This window comes from Vanellus vanellus, assembly GCF_965231255.1.
Source record: "Vanellus vanellus genome assembly, chromosome: Z".
Taxonomy (NCBI): domain Eukaryota; kingdom Metazoa; phylum Chordata; class Aves; order Charadriiformes; family Charadriidae; genus Vanellus; species Vanellus vanellus.
In genome coordinates this window covers 65379076-65397244 of record NC_138908.1, presented here as the reverse complement: position 1 = coordinate 65397244, position 18169 = coordinate 65379076, and the positions used below count along the sequence as shown (strand labels likewise).

Genomic DNA, 18169 nt, shown 5'->3' with positions numbered 1-18169 from the left:
TGATGTTTTTCTTGGTCATCATTCCCTTTAACTGTGGGCATTTTTGAGCTTACAAAGCATTCTAAATTGGTCAGTTTAAAATTAAGGGGTTTGCCAGGTTTTTTTTTCATAGTTTGGCATCTTGGGGCAAATGTTAGATGTGCTTTATTCAGTTTTATCACTGTTCTGATCATACTTCCAGATTTTACTCTGAACCTCCTTTTGCTGGTAGCATACATATAGAATCCTTTCTTATTAGTATCTACATCCACTAGTTCTAGGTCTTTCACATGGTTACAGGTAAATCTTACATTAAATATGTTATTCATTCGTGCATGTGTTTTCTCTGAATGTGAATCTGAATGTCATACTTTCATGTAGTCCAGCAAAACTATGTTAGACTCCTTGCTAGTCAACATTCTTCGTAGGTTTTTCAAGCAGAAGTTGATCCTCTGTTCCTCTCCTTTTTTTTTGATAACATCCTTCTGCAGTCCAACCTGTGAAATATCAGGGGTTACTGTCAGGTGATACAGTCAGTATTTGCAGTTCCCAAGTGACTTGGGAAGATGAAATTTTTTGGAGGCTCTTACCTTCCTTTCGTTTCTTAGGAGTTATGGTTTTGCTTTCAATGTTTTCCTATTAGTATTTGGCAGTCTTTTACTCCCATCACTGTCCTTCATGTCTACATGGCCTTTTTCAATTTTGTCTGTGCTGTAGTTCTGCAAGAACAACATTCTGGTTTATCCTTGTAAAGCTCTCAAGCACTGCAGCTCTGGCTCTAGTAGGAACATATAGGCACTGCTTAGTCGCAGATGAAAAATACCACCTTTTTAAATTATTGTGCATTAGCTTCCTGTATAAGGAAGTTACTCTTATTTTAGCTTTGCGGTGCTAAATGATGCCGTGTGCCTAGATAGCTCTTCTGAGCAGGGGCATAAAGCTGTAGAAAAAACAGCTCTTCCTCTGATCCACTAAGCAAATTACTGTTAACTAGAGTCTGGTTTGCACATTAGAATAATTTTGATCTTCTTTCTAATTGCAATTGGCTCTGAGATTGTGCTGTCTGTGCATCTTACTGTGATTACGAACCTATCTCAGAACCAACCATTACCCTTGAGTCCTCAGCCATTTTGCCTCTATATCTCCCTCATTTACTTAATTGGCTCGTGCAAGATGTTTAACTTGCAGCCAATGAGACAGGCGGCTCCTCTATACACATTGTATATCTCCTTTCCGATCAGTGCTTATCAAAACAGTCAGCAAAAGCTTGCTTCCCCTCCCCCTCCCCTGGCAATTTTTAGTTTTGTGCTAGCTTTTAATTATAATTTTGTCCTTGCATAGAATCATTTAGATTGGAAAAGGCCTTTAAGATCATCAAGTCGAACCATTAACCTAACACTGCCAAGTCCACATGGCTGGGTTGGAGAGGGTTGTTATCATCAAAATGTGTTAGTGTGTCCTAATTTCTGTTGAAGTCATCTCTTTCATATATTAAGCTCAAACTACTTTTATCACTTTCTGTCCCAAATTAGTTTCCACTTTTTGTCAAAGAAACAGTATTATGAGGCTTCCTTCATTCTAAAATTGCCTAGCAGTAATCAACTCGCAATTACCTTTTGCCATTCTGTTCTGGTGCGGGTTGTCTGTGCTGTAGGTGTAGAGACAGCCTGGGTTAAACAGTGTTGTTAATTAGTTGTAATACAGTGCTGCTCTGACGCTCTTTCCTACAGCATGGAGTTAGAAGTAGTGGTCCCAGTTACTGTCTGGGACTAGCTTCTTTAGGTGCTAGAGAAGCTAGAAGCTCGTCCCAGCCAGACCTACACTGGCTGCTTGTCGGTACAGCCTAATTGCCTCTGCAGTAAATTTCAGTACACACTGAAGTTTTCCGGGCCCATCTCAAGTCTGGCATGGAGAAAATCAAGCTGGAGTAGTAAGTGCTGAGGTAAGTGCTACAAGAGCCTCGCAGTTATTGGCACTTAAGGTTGCACAGGAGCTTACGTTTGGACATGATGCTAAACCCAGACTGTCTCTGTGCGTTTGTGTGACAGCAGGCCAGAATTTATAAGCCCTCTTGGCACCTGGTATTCTGGAAAGTGCAGTGCAAAGGCTGAGCTGGACTGGCAGGATGAATGCCTATCCAGAACTGACAAATTCTGGGTAAATGCTCTTGCTCTATATTTTTAAATGCATTCCACAGTACCCATACTGTTAGGGCTCATTCATTATTTGGAGTGTTCAGTATCCCAGGCAGATATAATGAGAGGCAACAGAAATCCATACATGTAATCATCTCTGAAACAGATCTAGAGAATCCCATCTCTGCAGTAGACACAAAATAACAATTGTCATTAATATTTGGTATACCAGTATCAGGCAGTGGTGTCTGCCATGGCTGTAAGTGTCAAAATAGACCTGTGTAATATACAGCTGGTGGGTATGCCAATTAGATGCAAATCAAGCACCTGCCCTAGCACAGAGTAGTATTTAATGGGTAGAAATGAATCAACAGGTGTGCTTAATGTTAATAATAGATGTCTGGAAGGACTTGCAGAACTAGCATTGCAGAACTAGCAAAGAAGTAGGTACAGAGCAGTGGTTGAGCAAGGGGCATGAGGGTATTAAGTGTGGATATTGGAGCTTGTAAGAAGTCACTTATACTACAATGTAGCTTGGAATTAAGACACATAAACTGAGATCATGAGGCAAGAATTGGGAGTTTAGAACAAGGGGCATGAGAGTTTTGACACTCAGCAGTGCCTGACACCTGCTGTCTTCATTCTTTCCTGGTGGATGTGTTGGATATTGTGCTATGTTGGGTTCTGTTAGCTGTGAAACAGACAGGATGGGCAGAGGAGCTAGAGCAAAGTCAATGTCTCTTGTGTGACTTCCATAGAGTTGAAATTTTTTTTTTCTTTAATCCAAAAATGCTGCATGCCGTTAGTATAAGATCTTCAGATTACATGGAAAGAATTAGTCATCTTACAAGAGCAAAGCAGGAACCTGGCAATATACACGGGTTGTTACACTCACATGGCATGTACACCATTCGGGAAGTCCAACCATGTCCCCCTACAAATATATCAATGCAAAGAAATTCAAAGCATATGTGCTGGCAAAATCAAGCAGTTACCAAAGATGTTAGGGGTTCCTACACTTTCTACTCTAAGCTTTAGATTCTGCATTGTAGTAATAAAGTTGTGGCTTGTTTCAAACTGTGAGTCATTATTCTTGCTGTAACATGCCCTTCACAAATTACCTTTCAAAGGCATAATACGCCACAGGTTATTTTTAGAGACTTTTGTTTTGTTTTGCCTTTCTTGGCAAAGTAACCAGGTATTTTGGTAATAAAGTTACAAATAAATTGCTAAAATTTGATTTAAAAGAATAAATCGGATCATAGTACAGTTTTACTCAACCTTTTCGGTTTTGTTATTTCCTTCTTTACTGTTTCATATGATTTTTGTTCTCCTTTCCCACAGAGTGCTTGTTGTGACATTCCTGTCTTATCAGTATGTTTCATCATCTCGTTAAAAGTAACCTGTATTAAAAATTAAGAATATCACCAGTGTGTACCAACTCCTTAAGCATTATTTAGTCACCTTCCTGTCAATTGTTTTATCCCAAATAGTTATAAGCTGGCCTGCGAAAAGATGTTTTCTTTTTCTTTTTCTTGCAGACTGCAAATGATAACCTGCATACAGATGATGAGCATGAACTCAGAGGGGATAAAGAAAGCTATCTCTGTGCAGTGTGCCTGGATGTTTATTTCAATCCTTACATGTGCTATCCATGCCACCACATCTTCTGTGAACCTTGCTTAAGGATGCTCGCCAAAGACAATCCAGCCAGCACTCCATGTCCGTTGTGTCGCACTACAATTGCCAGAGTCTTTTTCCAAACAGGTATAAAAATGAAAGTTTTTACAATACAGAAAAATATTTGTAGCTTTCTTCCTGTATTTCTGGCCTGAATAAATATGTAGTTAAAAGCATAGTAAAACTCTGCTAACCAAATACAGTTGTAAAAAGAAGAAATAATAATATACAATGGGCCACGTCTGAAATGCATGCAGAGTAAAATTTGCTGATATTAGTCCACTGTGAGGTTTTCTTTGCATTTAACTCTTCCTAGGGTATTCCGCACAGGCTTTCTTCAGTGGCAATAAACTATTCTGGAGGCATATTTTAAAACTTTTTGATTTTTGAAGTGAGATTCTGGTAGTTTGCATTTCTTTGGTTCCTCTTGCTAAATAATCACAAACTCCAAATATAATAAACATTTTCTCAAAATATCCTACCAGAAAAGCATTTTTAAAATTATTAACTTAATGACACACAAAAAAATGCTCTTTTCTTGGTTTTATGGCTTTAATTTAGCTACAAGTGAAAATAAAGGCTGGCAAATCTCTAGAACCCTCATAACTAATCTTGTTTTTAAATTCTTCCTTCCTGGCCTCTTACACCCTCATCTCTAGTGTTCCTGACTTTTAGCAGTAGGAAAACATGGTGGGTAAAGGGTGTTTGATGTCACAATGGGTACAGGGATAGAAGAGGGTAAGTAGTGCTGTAGATGGGATACCTGGAACAGCATGAGTCAGTCTTTTATGCCTGTAGCTTAAAAAGGTAAATTCAAGCACCATGAATAAAATTGCACTGTAATATCTGAATTTAGGCCCTTTACAGCGCATAAAACTGTGTATAGACAGGTCACAAAGTAATGGAAATGACTCAGCCATGCAGGAGAGTGTGTTTATTTTTGCATGCTGCAGAGATCTTGCAGCGATTCTCTTAAAACTGCGAGAGCGCTGTGATGATGACAGGTTGGGGATGCAGATTAAAGTATGATTTCACATTGATCAGCAGAGCTGCCCAGCTTCTATTTCTGGTTGTGCACAGACTCTTCCTCTGCACAGGCACAACTTTGTATAATTTGATGGCAGCCCCTTCGAGGAACTGACTGGGCTAAATAAGAACTCCTTTGGGTGGGAAGGAGGCATCTTTCAGACAAACTAACTGCCCCACGATGGTTCAGTGGGGACCTGCAGGTGGCCAGAGATAGGGACTGACTATGTCAGCACTGCAGCAGAGAAAATGGATGGAAAGCTGCAGCCTGAGCACTCTCAGCACCCTGCCTGTCTGGTGTATAGAGGTGTCAAGCTGTTCTCATTTCATTTGCTTAATGTTTGATGCTCCTTTGGATTTGATGTACAGATGAAGTGTGTTTCACCAATAGATAATTACTTTTTGTTGTTTTAGGGCTATTTAAATTTTTAGAAAGCTATTTAACAGATTTGCTGCAGTATAACACTACTGGGAGAGGACAAAGACAGAATATAGATGCTTGCTGAAATGGATTTGCAAAACTTTTTAACACATTTAAAGTACTGTCATTTAAGTGAAATATTACCAGGATTATTTGTAGCCTTTGAGTACTTACAATGTGTAAATATAACCTGATGGGAGGGAATGAAGAAGAGAGAGCTGGAGTTTTCTTCGCAGTGCCTACTAACAGGACAAGAGGCAGTGGGCACAAATTGAAACACATGAAATTCCATCTGAACACAAGAAAACACTTTTTTTTCCTGTGAGGGTGGTCAGACAGGTCACTCAGAGAGGCTGTGGAGTCTCCATGTGCAGAGATATTCAAAACCCAACCAGGCATGCTCCTGGGCAACCTGCTGTAACTGACCCTGCTTGAGCAGGGTGGGTTGGACTAGTTGATCTCAAGACATCCCTTCCAACCTAACCCATTCTGTGAAAATATTAAAAAGGTGTGTAGTGTTGCAGAAGAGCATTTGTGTAGCTAAAGTGTAAATACAGTGTCATGAATATATAGCAATATATGCTTGACATAGCAATATATTTGAAAATAGATAACACTAAATTTACTTCGTTTTAATATACATATATTAAGAAAAATATTTTGATAGAATCATAGAATAGTTTGGGTTGTAAGGGACCTTTAAAGGTCATCTAGTACAACTCCCCTGCAAAGAGCAGGGACACTTTCAACTAGATGAGGTCACTCACAGCCCCATCGAACCTGACCTTGAATGTTTCCAGGGATGGGGCGTCTACCAGCTCCCGGGGCAACCTGTTCCAGTGTCTCACCACCCTCATCGTAAAAAGTTTCTTTCTTATATCTGTTCTGAATCTTCCCTCTTTTAGTTTAAATCCATTAACCCTTGTCCTACTGCAACAGGCCCTGCGAAAAACTTTGTCCTCATCATTCTTATAAGCCCCCTTTAAGTACTGAAAGGCCACAAAAAGGTCTCTCCAGAGCCTTCTCTTCTCCAGGCTGAACAACCCCAAATCTCTCAGCCTGTCCTCATAGGAGAGGTGTTCCATCCCACTGATAATTTTTGTGCCCTCTCCACCCCCACCCCCCACCCCCTGCTTCTGGACCTGCTCAAATAGGTCCATGTCCTTCTTATGTTGGAGGCCCCAGAAATGGATGCAGTACTCCAGGTGGGATGTCACCAGGGCAGAGCAGAGAGGGGCAGAATCACCTCCCTCAACCTGCTGGCCACACTTCTTTTGATGCAGCCCAGGATACAGTTGACCTCATGCGCTGCAAGCGCACATTGTCACCTCATCTCCAGCTTTTCATACACAAGTACCCCCAAGTCCTTCTCAGCAAGGCTGCTCTCAATCCCTTCATCCCCCAGCCTGTACTGATACGGGAATTGCTGTGACCCATGACGCCCTGCACTTGACTTTGTTGAACCTCATGAGGTTTACAATTCTGAGGCTTGTCCAGGTCCCTCTGGATGGCATTCTGTCCCTCAGGTGTGTCAGCTGCACCACTCAGCTTGGTGTTATCTGCAAACTTGCTGAGGGTGCACGCAATCCCACTATGTCATTCATGAAGATATTAAACAGTACTTGTTCCAGTACGGACCCCTGAGGAACACCACTCGTCACCAACCTCCATCTGGACATTGAGCCATTGACCACTACCCTCTGGATGCAACCATTCAACCAATTCCTCATCCACTGAACAGTCCACCCATCAAATCCATATCTCTCCAATTTGGAGAGAAGGTTGTTGTGGGGAACCATGTCAAAAGCCTTACAGAAGTCCACATAGATGACATCCATAGCTCTTCCCTTGTCCACGGTGTAGTCACTCCATCCAGAAGGCCACTGGGTTGGCCAGACAGGACTTGCCCTTGGTCAAGCCATGCTGGCTGTCTCAAATCACCTCATCATCCCCTGTGTGCCTTAGCATAGCTTCTAGGAGGATCTGTTCCACGATATTCCCAGGCACAGAGGTGAGGTTGACAGGGCCGTACTTCCCAGGATCCTCCTTTCTACTATTCTTAAAAATGTGCAGTGTTTCCCTTTTTCCAGTTACTGGGGACTTCCCCTGACTGCCGTGACTTTTCAAATGTCATGGAGAGTGGCTTGGCAACTACATCAGCCAGTTCCCTCAGGACTGTGGGATGCATCTAGTGAGGTCCCATAGACTTCTGTATGTTCAGGTTCTTCAGGTGGTCATGAACCTGATTTTCTCTTACAGTGGGAGGGACTTTGCTCCCCCAGTCCCTGCCTTGTGGTCCACCCACTTGAGAGCTGTGGGAGGAGAGATCGCCAGTGAAGACTGAGGCCAAAAAGTTGTTGAGTACTTCAGCCTTCTCGTTGTCCGTTGTTACCAGTTTGCCAGTCTTGCTCATCAAGGGCGGTATGCTTTCTATGATCTTCCTTTTCTGGCTGACGTACTTGTAGCAGCCCTTCTTATTATTCTCTACGTCCCTTGCTACATTCAGCTTGTAATTCAGTTGTAATTTCTCAGTGAATAGCATATTGAGTAGCTCTTTAATCAACCAAGAAATATTGATGATGATATCATATCCTTAGAGAAATTAGTAAAATCAACACATTAAGGAAGATGGATGGTGTCAGTCTAATGTAAAGGGTAGTAAGTATTTTTTCTACTCAGATTTATTAAGCTTTTTAAAATTTAAGCTGAAATCACTGCTGCTATCTGTTTGTCCAGTCAGCAAAGCAAAGTAGCTAGCATTCTTATGTATTTCTCTAATGCTACAGCTGGGATGTCTTATTTCCCGCACTAATTTACTCTGGATACTTTATGCAGCTTTCCTATTGTGTAACTGTATTTTATTTTACAAGGATATCTCAAAAAAGGAAATGTTTAACGATATATTCAGAAGATCACTTTTTAGCTCCTACAGTTTTGCAAACTGAACATGACTGCAACAGAACAATGCATGTAACATGCCAAAAAAAGATGAAGGCTAACAGGTCAATTATTCACCAGTTATAAAGAAAAAGAGTACTTAAGAGCTGCAAAGCCACATGTGACCCACTAGGGTACTTTCTCTGGCCTCCTGTTGCCTTCATCAAGTGAGCCTTTTCCACCAGTTCTCTTGAGAGTGAGTTCCAGTCCAGATAGATTGCTCTGATGGTGTTTGCCATACATTCCCATCTTTCTTAAAGGCTTTCTTAAAAGCCCCTCATCCATCAGGATAAACTCACATCTGGTCAGATGACAGGATGCCCAGGATACACCTAAGACAACAGCTTTTGATCTGATTGCAGCAATCCACTTCAAGTAACTCTGTCTTTTGAATGCCTCTCCTATCAGGGGAAAGGGTGAGCCAGGGATTGGCTTGTACACTTCCATTCATATAAATTTTCATTTATGTTGTTTCCGAGGAGGGCCAGATCTGGCACTCACGCACAATAAATCCACCGGTTTGGAGAAACTCGGACTCAGTGTAGTGGTTGTGCGCAGGAGGTCCAGGCACATTGCAGGGAAAGGGTCACATATATGCAGAAACACAGGTGGCCTGCCCAGCCTGAAAGGATCTTTCATTAAAAGCCTAACCAAGCAACTTTCTAAAAGCCAATAGGAGTTGTCACCACTGCCTTTTCTGAATAACAAGGATAAGATGCCTCACCAGAGGTTTCAGGGCTTAAATTTGGACAAAAAAGTGGAAAGAACTGAGTCAAATTTTATGGCCCGTAGAAGGAAACTAAAATATTATCTGTTGATGCTTTGAGAGGCAAGAAGAGTCTCATCAGAGGATATTTATCTGCATCTGAATAGTACTTAATCCAAATATGTTCAGTAGCATATAAAGCTCTTATATAAAAATTAAAAACCGCTAGAGAAAAATACACAGCTTGATCCTTTTACATTTAGGAGAGAAAATGGCCTCTTTCCCTTCACTGACAGAGGTTTAATGGGTGCAGTAGCACCGTTTCACATAATGAGATAGAAGGATTTGGAGATTTCTGTACTCTGCACGTGTTGTGTAGCCTCATTCCACCTGCATTCTGATACAGTGAGATGCAGGATAATTTTTAGAATAAGGCCAGCGTATTTTCTTTTTTTTTTTTTTTTTGCTTCAAATCTGCTAATGCCTTCCTCTTACATAGGAAAAGCTACTGCAACCAAAGGGCATTTGGATTTTTTTTTTTTTCTGGGGCCTGTTCACAAAAAGCTTAGCTTTCTCAAATTTGCCAGAGAAAAAGATTTGAGCCTTTCAGAAAATATTGATTATTGAAAAAGTATGCACAATTGCAATGAACCACATAATGTAATAATACATAAGCCTTTACAAAGATCTGTGAAGGGCCTTTTCTTTCTTTTAAGGTACAGAAGGAATTGTGGTAACAGCTGCTATTGTTAGTATTTATCTGGGGCCATGGTGGTTTGAAGGGCCAAAATGGGGGGAAGGGGAGGTTGTTTTCCATTAACTATTAGCTTGGCAACTCTGTCTGCTATCAGCAGATTGCTTCTTTTCTGTGGTAGGAGAATACAGTTATTTTTAAACTGTTTTCCGTTGGTGTGTAAGTATGGATAGTTTAGTTTTGACAGTTTTGAGTTGCAGTCCATATAGTATTTCCTCAAGTTATATCCCAAGAAGCTGATGATTTCTTGAGATTAATGTTATGTCAACTTTTGCAATGTTGTTAATCATTCTACAAATGTGCTTTTAATTCCTCTTAATCCACATTTTAAAAATCTCCAGAAACATTTTCAGACTCTTCCCCTCTCCTTGCATTACTGTTACTGGGTGATGTTGTTAAACAAAAAACCAATATGAACTGAGAATTAATACCACAGTCAGTTTGATAGATGCCATTTTCATTCACAGAAGTCGTCATAGTTTTGTAAGTTAAATAGCCTGATTTTTAGGTACTTCATTTTGCTAGAATTTGACATCATCTTTCCTAAATGCTTTTTTTCAAAGGAACAGAATCAAAATAGCGTGTTTAAGACTTGTTCTTGCTATATCTGAAAATGCTTGGGTTTATATAATTTTAAAACAATTTAAGAGATGTTATAATCAGAAACAGGATTACACAGTAGATAAGGCATTTTTATTTTGTAGTATAAATTTATGCAAATTATTGCTATATTTACAGCATTGATGTATATATTCTTTCCTGTTAATTACTGTAGAACTGAACAACTCTACCAAATCTTTTTTCCCTATGGAATATTTGAAGTTAAAAGAAAATTTTCAAAAATCTAATTCTGCAAAATGGCCTCTACCAAGCTGCAAGAAAGCCTTCAGAGTTTTTGAAGGTAAGTTTTTTAATTTTTCCCTGAACTTCACTCAATTTTGAGTATAATATTTGAAAACAAGTCTCTGGCTATACATGCCATAGGAAATCAGAGATGGATGATTATTAAAGTAGAGCTGAGTTAAATTCTCGTCGGTGACTCATTCACAGTGGTCTGAATCTAAAGATAAACTGCAAATTGCAAAAAGACAATTTGTGTGTGTACCTTTTTATTTATTATTAAAACTTTAATTTTGTGCATATTATCAGGCTAATTGTATGTAGTTTAGAAAAAATTGTGTCTGCATAGTGGAATAAAGAAAATTAGTCTGGGAGAAAAGTTACTAGTTCTGAGTGTGGTCACTAGAGACCTCTCAAAAAAAAATAATCAGAATCACTCTTTTATGAATGAAGTCATATTAATAGGATCCTGTTATCATGTATTTATATTTTAATAACATTTTAAGTGTAGTCTTTCAACACTGTTAATTTGGAGTTGCATTCTATGAACATTATACAGTCACAAAAAGTTCACAACCTAAGGTTAAGTCTCCAAAAGCAATTTGATACCAAAATGTGGACTAAAAGAAGTGATAAAGATAATTTAAATTGAAAATATGGTACTTGATTTGACAGTGACTTTGGTGTAGTCAAGTGCAGGTACTAAAAAACAGACTGAGACGGTGCACTGGGCCTCAAAGGGTTATTTCAAAAGCTTGTGCATAAACCTGAGATAGAAATACATTGAAGATACAGGATAGAGTAGTCAAGATAGTGATGGTACCATTGTAAAAGGGTGCTGGCTGCCTGCATACAAAGATTTTAGATATGCCTGAAGGTAAGTACATAGCTCGGTGTTCAGAATGAGAGAGGGTATTATGAAACCTCTGAGTTACAGCCCTTGGTGATTATTTAAAGATATAATTATTCCTAGACTAATAGGATATTTCCTCTGACTGTTTTCATGCTAATGTTTTTATTTAAAATACAATGATTAAATTGAAAGTGGGAAAGCCTGGTTAGAAATGGAGTAATTCTTTTTATCTGTTTTTTTCTTAAATGCTTAATCTAGAAAACATTGCCCCAGTGTTGCATACAATGAAATCTGTGCCAGTTCTTTACTGATCTCATCTGTTCAGTGACTTAATAAAAAGCTATTGACTTCTGCATCAGTCAAGGATTGCAAGATACAGTGCTTTCAATGCCTGCTAACACTAGTGGAAATTCCCACCACCTCAGTAGGTCACATCTGCCATGTCCTTTTATATAATCATTCTCTAGAGAAAAGGGTGCAGAATTTCCTACATTTTTTTTTTTAAAGATATGTTGTGAAAGCTTTTACTAGTACCTTTTGGTACATTTTTATATCTCTCTGTCTTTAAAATTGATGTAAAACACTTTAAACTTTACTTCCTTGATTCAAGATTCTTGTTACCGTGATTTCAGGCAGTCAATAAAGGAAGGATGTTAACAGCTGTGAAAATTACAGCTATAAAATTACCTTAACTAGGTTTTAAGTTCATACTTCTCTGTTTAAAAAGAACAAAAATATGGTACTGGTTTTCAAATTTCTGATGCTGTGATCTACTGAGAAGAGAAACAAGGTAGGTATTGCTGAAAACAGAAGGTGCAGCATTGATTTTAGCTGTAGAGAGTAGAGCTGGAGTATAAGAAGTCTCTCAGAATAATCCTTATATTTAGCTATTTTTCCCAAGACCTACAGTTCCATCCTTCCTTATTGCATTTTTTCTTTCAGTTAATTTCCTTACTTCCTCATTTCTTTGTTTTAAGTTGTTTGTTCCTTTGTCATACTACTCACGACTGCAATTTTGGGACCATGCAATGCTTCTTCACTAGAAGGCTTTCCTTTTTTAGCCAAGATCCATTATATTCTTCCTTATAGCTTATGGAACCACAAAAAGCTAATTTGCACACGTGCATTTCTTACAAGATGCTTTTACAGTCTACAGTCTTCACTGTGAAGAATTCACAGTGAATTTTCTGCCTCAAGGAGACACACATTACTGGGAAGTGTTGTCTTTGAGCATCTGTTGTGCCTATAGTATGTTAAGACAGAAAACACAGAATCTGAGCACTGCTGGTTGAGCGTGTCTTAGGTTAGCTGCACTCATGGCAACTTTGTCATTTTTCTGATTTGTCAGCACTTAGACCCTAACACTTGCACCCATTTTCCTTGGCCACAAGTCCTTTCAGCTCCAACAGGTCACTGGTAAGAAACAGAAGACTGATTTCTTGATTCCAAGATCCCACTTGGGTCCCACAGAGCAGCTGTGCTCCAACTAGCCTTCAAGTCTTCACTTCTGCACCTCACCAAGCAGAAGTGGATCTGAAATAAAAAGAAAAGAAAATGGAAGTGAAACTTTAAAATAAAAAGGTCAGTGCCACGGAGATATCTTAAGCTTCAGCCCTGTTAGCACTGCCACTTTCTGTCTCTGCTGTATTGCCAACAGCGCTAGCACAAAGCGTTGTGTATCAATAGCCTTGTTTATCTTTTAAGCTGTTTTGCAGAGGCTGTTCCTTACAGATTTCTTCAGAGGCACAGTCCCATTGGAAAAGATATTTCATGGCCTTTTCGCAGTCCTGAGGACTGCATCCAGAGCTAGGCTGTGTAAGAGAGTGATATACCTCTCAGAAATTATGGCTGCTCACCCATCTCTATTGGTTCATCAGTGCATCAACAGGATTGTATTCTAGCTAATCTGTACATGTCATCAGGGTTGCTTGTTTCCATTTAACTGTGATAAGACTGGTGTACCAGGAATGTTGATAGCTCTAATTATGCAACACCAAGGATTATGATAGAATGGCCATGGCAAAAAAGCATACTATAGACTTTCCCTATGTATTTCTTGGCCTGTCCCTGAATGGATGTTAGATTGGCATCTCCAGTTCTGCTTAGGGAACCAAGTGTTCATACTGCCAGCTAAGACAAACTAGGAACATTTCAGACCTCTTACACAGCCGTGGTCCCGCAGCTGTAGTGGAGGGACCCACATGAACTTGTAGGGGAGTTAGAGGTATTGTGCTTTTCACCTTACAATTTCCAAAAAGCTTACAAATTCCAAAAGTCTTTTGAGAAGGTTCTTTTCCAAAGATGCTTGAAAAAAAACATAGCTGTGTTCAGGATAAAAGGGAAAGTCATCTCTTCCAGTAATAGCTGGTTAAAAGGTGCCAAACAAAAGATGGAAATAAATTATTCATTTTTCTCACTGGAGGGACATTAGCAGTCTAGTCCTAGATGAGTATAAGGTACAGTTTATACTGTCCAACTTACTTGTTACTAGAAATGGAGGTGATAACATTTGCTTACAGTACTGAAACATTCGGGATAATAAAAGTGAAAGCCAAGTGCAAGAAGTGGCAGAAGACTGTCAGTACTGAGTGATCTTCAGCAATGTTTACATTGGTTTTTTTTTCATTGCAAATGGAGGTAGTAAAATGGAGGGGTACAGAAAAGATAAATAGGAATGTCAGTTTTAAATTACTTCCTGATGAGGAATATGTAAATAGACTAGAATGCTTCAGCCAAAACAAGAGATGACTAAAGAGTGAAGATGATAGAGGTCATTAAAATCATGAGAGGCATGGCAGAAGTGAATGGGCTGCTGTTACTCACTGTCTCATAGTAAAAGAACTGGAGGATATTAAATAAAATTATCATTACCTCAGAGCATGGGTTCAAATGACAGCAGATTCCTGAAAGAAAAATAGAGTAAAATGTATTAAACTCAAAGATAACATATTTGCGTGTGGAGATCCTTGAACTGGAAGTCCCTGGGAGCTGAGAGAGAATACCAGGAAAGAATTACAATATGCTTCCCCTGTTCTTACGTTCTTTCCTCACCATTCACCAATTCCTCATTGTTTGACCTTGTCAGAGACAGAATGATAGGGTAGGAAGACTTTTAGTCTACTCTTGGTATGCCTGTTCTTATGAGATATCTTACACTTTGATGACAATGGTGTCTTCCTTACAATTTTTACTCAAGCATCATAAAAGGATTTTATGTATTTATCAAATAAGATTACATAAATATTTACTATTTGCCCTCTAAAGACAACTGAGAACAATACATAATCCTAGTTAAAACTTTGAATTATTAGGTTTTTGAAGTGGTACTCTTTCATTACAGAATCTGTTTAGAGCATAAATTATCCCTTGGTCTTAATTTTTTAAGTTTTGTGTAAGATTCTGCTGAGACTAGTTCAGGTTATGACGGGTCTTTGTGAAGAAGTGGAAGCAAAGATACCTTTTGTCTTCATCACTGACAGTAATTAGCAAGTATCTTTCTATGCATTTTAGTGGAAGTGGGGAATGATCCTTGCCAGCCATGCCAAATAGAATGGCAAAAAGATAGATCATGGCCACTGAGCAATCACCAGTAAAATTAATTATTTTCCTAATTAGCTATGAACGAATTATTTTTAGTAAAGGTTGTGTCAGACATGCCTCCACAGCACAGTCCACCAGTCCACTTAGCACTGAAATGCACTGCATAGGAGAGCAGTTTGTACTGAAGTGGCCCCTAAAGAGTCTGAACTCCGCTGGTGTAAACACATCTTACCTTGAAAGTTAAGTTTGGCCAGTGTTCAGTCCTTTGATTCGATGCCTCATAGAAATCCCATTTACCAGAAGAATAACAAAAAATTTTTGGCTGAGAATGGATTGTAGAGAGATTAGTTGGCTTCCTCACTATCAATGAGTTAATGGAGAAGAAAGTAGGATGAACACGTACATCGTTTCTGCTACCTAACATGCCTGTGATTTGTATTTCATACATCTGTACCAGTGACACAGATAGATCCACGCCATTGCAGAATTTGGACACGAACGTGAGTTCAGTTTGATCCTAGCACATTTATTGTGTAGAAAACTGCTAAGATTTCTGGAGGAATATGGTACTTGCATAGCATAATTATAATAGGTAGGGCAATATTTTTTTGACAAGGCAGAGTTTTGGAGACCCCTGAAAGTGAAAGCAAAAGCTGAAATGCGAATTTGATGAAGAACAAAAGAGGAAGCATGAAAGCACTCAAGGTGACATGTGAGAATAATAAGCAACAAACTAAGTAAGCAAAATAAATAAAATAAAATAAAATAAACAAAATAATATGCATCTCTAGATCAGAGCCAGAATAAGCATATCTTCTAAAAGGAGCAAGAGATGAGCAAACAGCAGAGTAGTGAGGAGACTTTTGGTGAATATCTTAGCTGAGTAGATGAAAATGGATGTTTGAAATCATGTCAGAAAAAGTCAGAGATAGCCACCATTGCACATTTAATGAAGGATTAAAAGAAGGATTTTTTACTGGTTTGTAAACATATTTTTTTAATTTTAAATAGGTTCTTTCTTGATAATCTTTTAAGTAACTTTTCTTTGTGAAAATTTGTTTTTAGATTTCCATTGAACATATATGAAGGCTTTTCAGACAGCTCTTTCTGCAGACCTTTGGTCAGCTTCCTAAAAATTGGTTAAGTGCTGTCAGCCTCAGAAAACTTTCAGTTCAGAAAAACTATGCCACCTTTCTCAAGATATGGTCTTGTGCTTTGTATTTGTCATTCTCTGAAGGAATCAGTCTTTCTCTTTTTTTGCTCAGATGGGAAGTAGTAATTTTGGGGGTTGACATTAGCTAAAGCTGAATAAGAATTTGCTTGAAGACAATGGCAGGGCTCCAAGATAGGTCATTCACCAGTTTCTCTGGAGGAAATAAGGAAGGCATGTTGCCAGACAGCTAGATTTGCAAATAAACTAAATGTTTTGTGTGGATATACACAGCCTTGTCTTACAGAGGTGTGTGGTGAGGCCATGGCATGCCTGTCTTGTGTTTTCCCTCTGACCTTTCCTGTCAGACTGACCCTGTCTTAAGACAAGTAGAGACAATTCATAACTTTATTTTTAAGAAAGTATTTGCATTACTGTTATCTTGCAGTGTTCCACTAAACTGGCTTAAAACTTTAAAGCCTTAAGCATTGAAAGGCTTGTGGACAGCAGTGTATAACAAAGGTCTGCAAAGTTTTTGTTAAATCATCTTTACTATTAAATTAATATTATTTTTTAACAAAATATAGCAGTCATGCAAGTCAAGAAATAAGCGTCTAAAGAGAATTGAGTAGTATGCCAAGTAGTATTCACACTAGAGACAAGCATTGGTATGAGATTCTTTTTAATGGTATTTTATACTTATTCAGTCACCATGACCTATTAAGCCTACCTATAAATATCAAGCTTTTGCCTCTACATATTTTGTACAGTAGCAGTCCAAACAAATGGAGCCTGAAGGGATGTCAGTAGTTAGGGAGGAGTTGTAGGGAGGAATGAAACTACAGGGAGGTGATGCCATTACAGCACTATGATACAAAAGGGTGAAAGGTCTTATGATGATAATTTAGCAAGAGTTGCTGACACCTGAAATACAGTATTTGATCAGCTGGGAAGATGACAAATATAAAGAAGACATAAGCTTGCAACCTGACTTTTAGAAATGTTCAGTGATAAAAAGTAGGAACAACAGAAGAGGGTGTTGATGATGAAGAGCGTTCAAGACCACAATGAGTAAGAGATTTAGTGAAGAGGTGGTGGAAGAGAAGTGGAAAATAGATAAAAAATGAATAAGAAAGTTCATAGAGTCAGAATATTCTGAATATTTAAATTTTTTTTTTTTCATGTAGATTATTGGTGCATGTGCTGTGGCAAGTTAAATACTTCAGGTTGCTGTTTGAAATTCCCTGGCTTTCATTTTCTGCACTGTCATAGCAAGTAGAGAAGTTGTGCACAAGTGAAATTCACTGTTAAGATACACTTTATCTACATGTCAACAAAAGTTATTTCAAATCCCCATCTTAAAGGCAAATGTATGAAAATTACTGCATCTATAATATGTAAATTACTATACTATAATACGTATGTCTTCAATATACATGTATAAAACTTACCTTTAAAACTAAAGGAAAATATTTAATGGTATAGAATGTGTGCAAACTGTACATTTAGATCCTTGACACAATCTCACAGGGAGACCATGCAGCTTCATTTCTTGTATCAGTCATCAAGACTATATGGATTGCAGTCAGAACAGATATGGTGAAGGGGAGGGCGTTTAAGAAGCTGATGTTTCGTTTATTAACAGAGCAAGTTTTCACCCTGAAAAACAAGGACATGCATTTCAATTACTGTGTATTATTTTTATTTCATCACCCTTAATTGAATTTTGAAATAAAGTGGTTTTAAAGTAGGAGAGTAGGTTTTGCAACAAATCGTTTTGAAAAGCTGTTCTGTGATGTTCTACCTATTTGGTACTTAGTGTGTTATGGTTTAGGGGAAGAAAGAAAAAGCAAACAAATAATTCACTTGGTTACTTTAAAAAAATCTGCTTGCAGACTGGCTATAGAAATTCTTCCATGGCTTCCACAGTCAAATGACTTATATTGTTAAGCGTGAGATTATTTACTCCTGCTTTAGTATGCACCCCAGCATTTAAACTATCCAGTTAGCTTGTATTTGAGAGGATTGGTAATTATAGAATTGGACAGAGTATTGTTTGGACAGAGTATGTTTTCTAAGCTTATTCTGCCCTCCCACAGTCCTCTTGCTTCTTGATTCATTTACTTCCAGGGAAATAAACAGGCCAAG

The 18169-nt window shown here is 38.6% G+C and overlaps 1 protein-coding gene across 1 annotated transcript in view; it reads left to right on the top strand.

Annotated features, from left to right (window-relative positions):
* The window catches only part of RNF180 (ring finger protein 180), a gene marked incomplete at both ends in the record, with an annotated part of 68528 nt that overhangs the window by 41753 nt on the left and 8606 nt on the right, over positions 1–18169 (top strand). Inside the window, 2 exon segments of the mRNA XM_082497072.1 lie at positions 3656–3881; positions 10414–10539. Coding sequence (XP_082353198.1) covers positions 3656–3881; positions 10414–10539 — 352 coding nt within the window.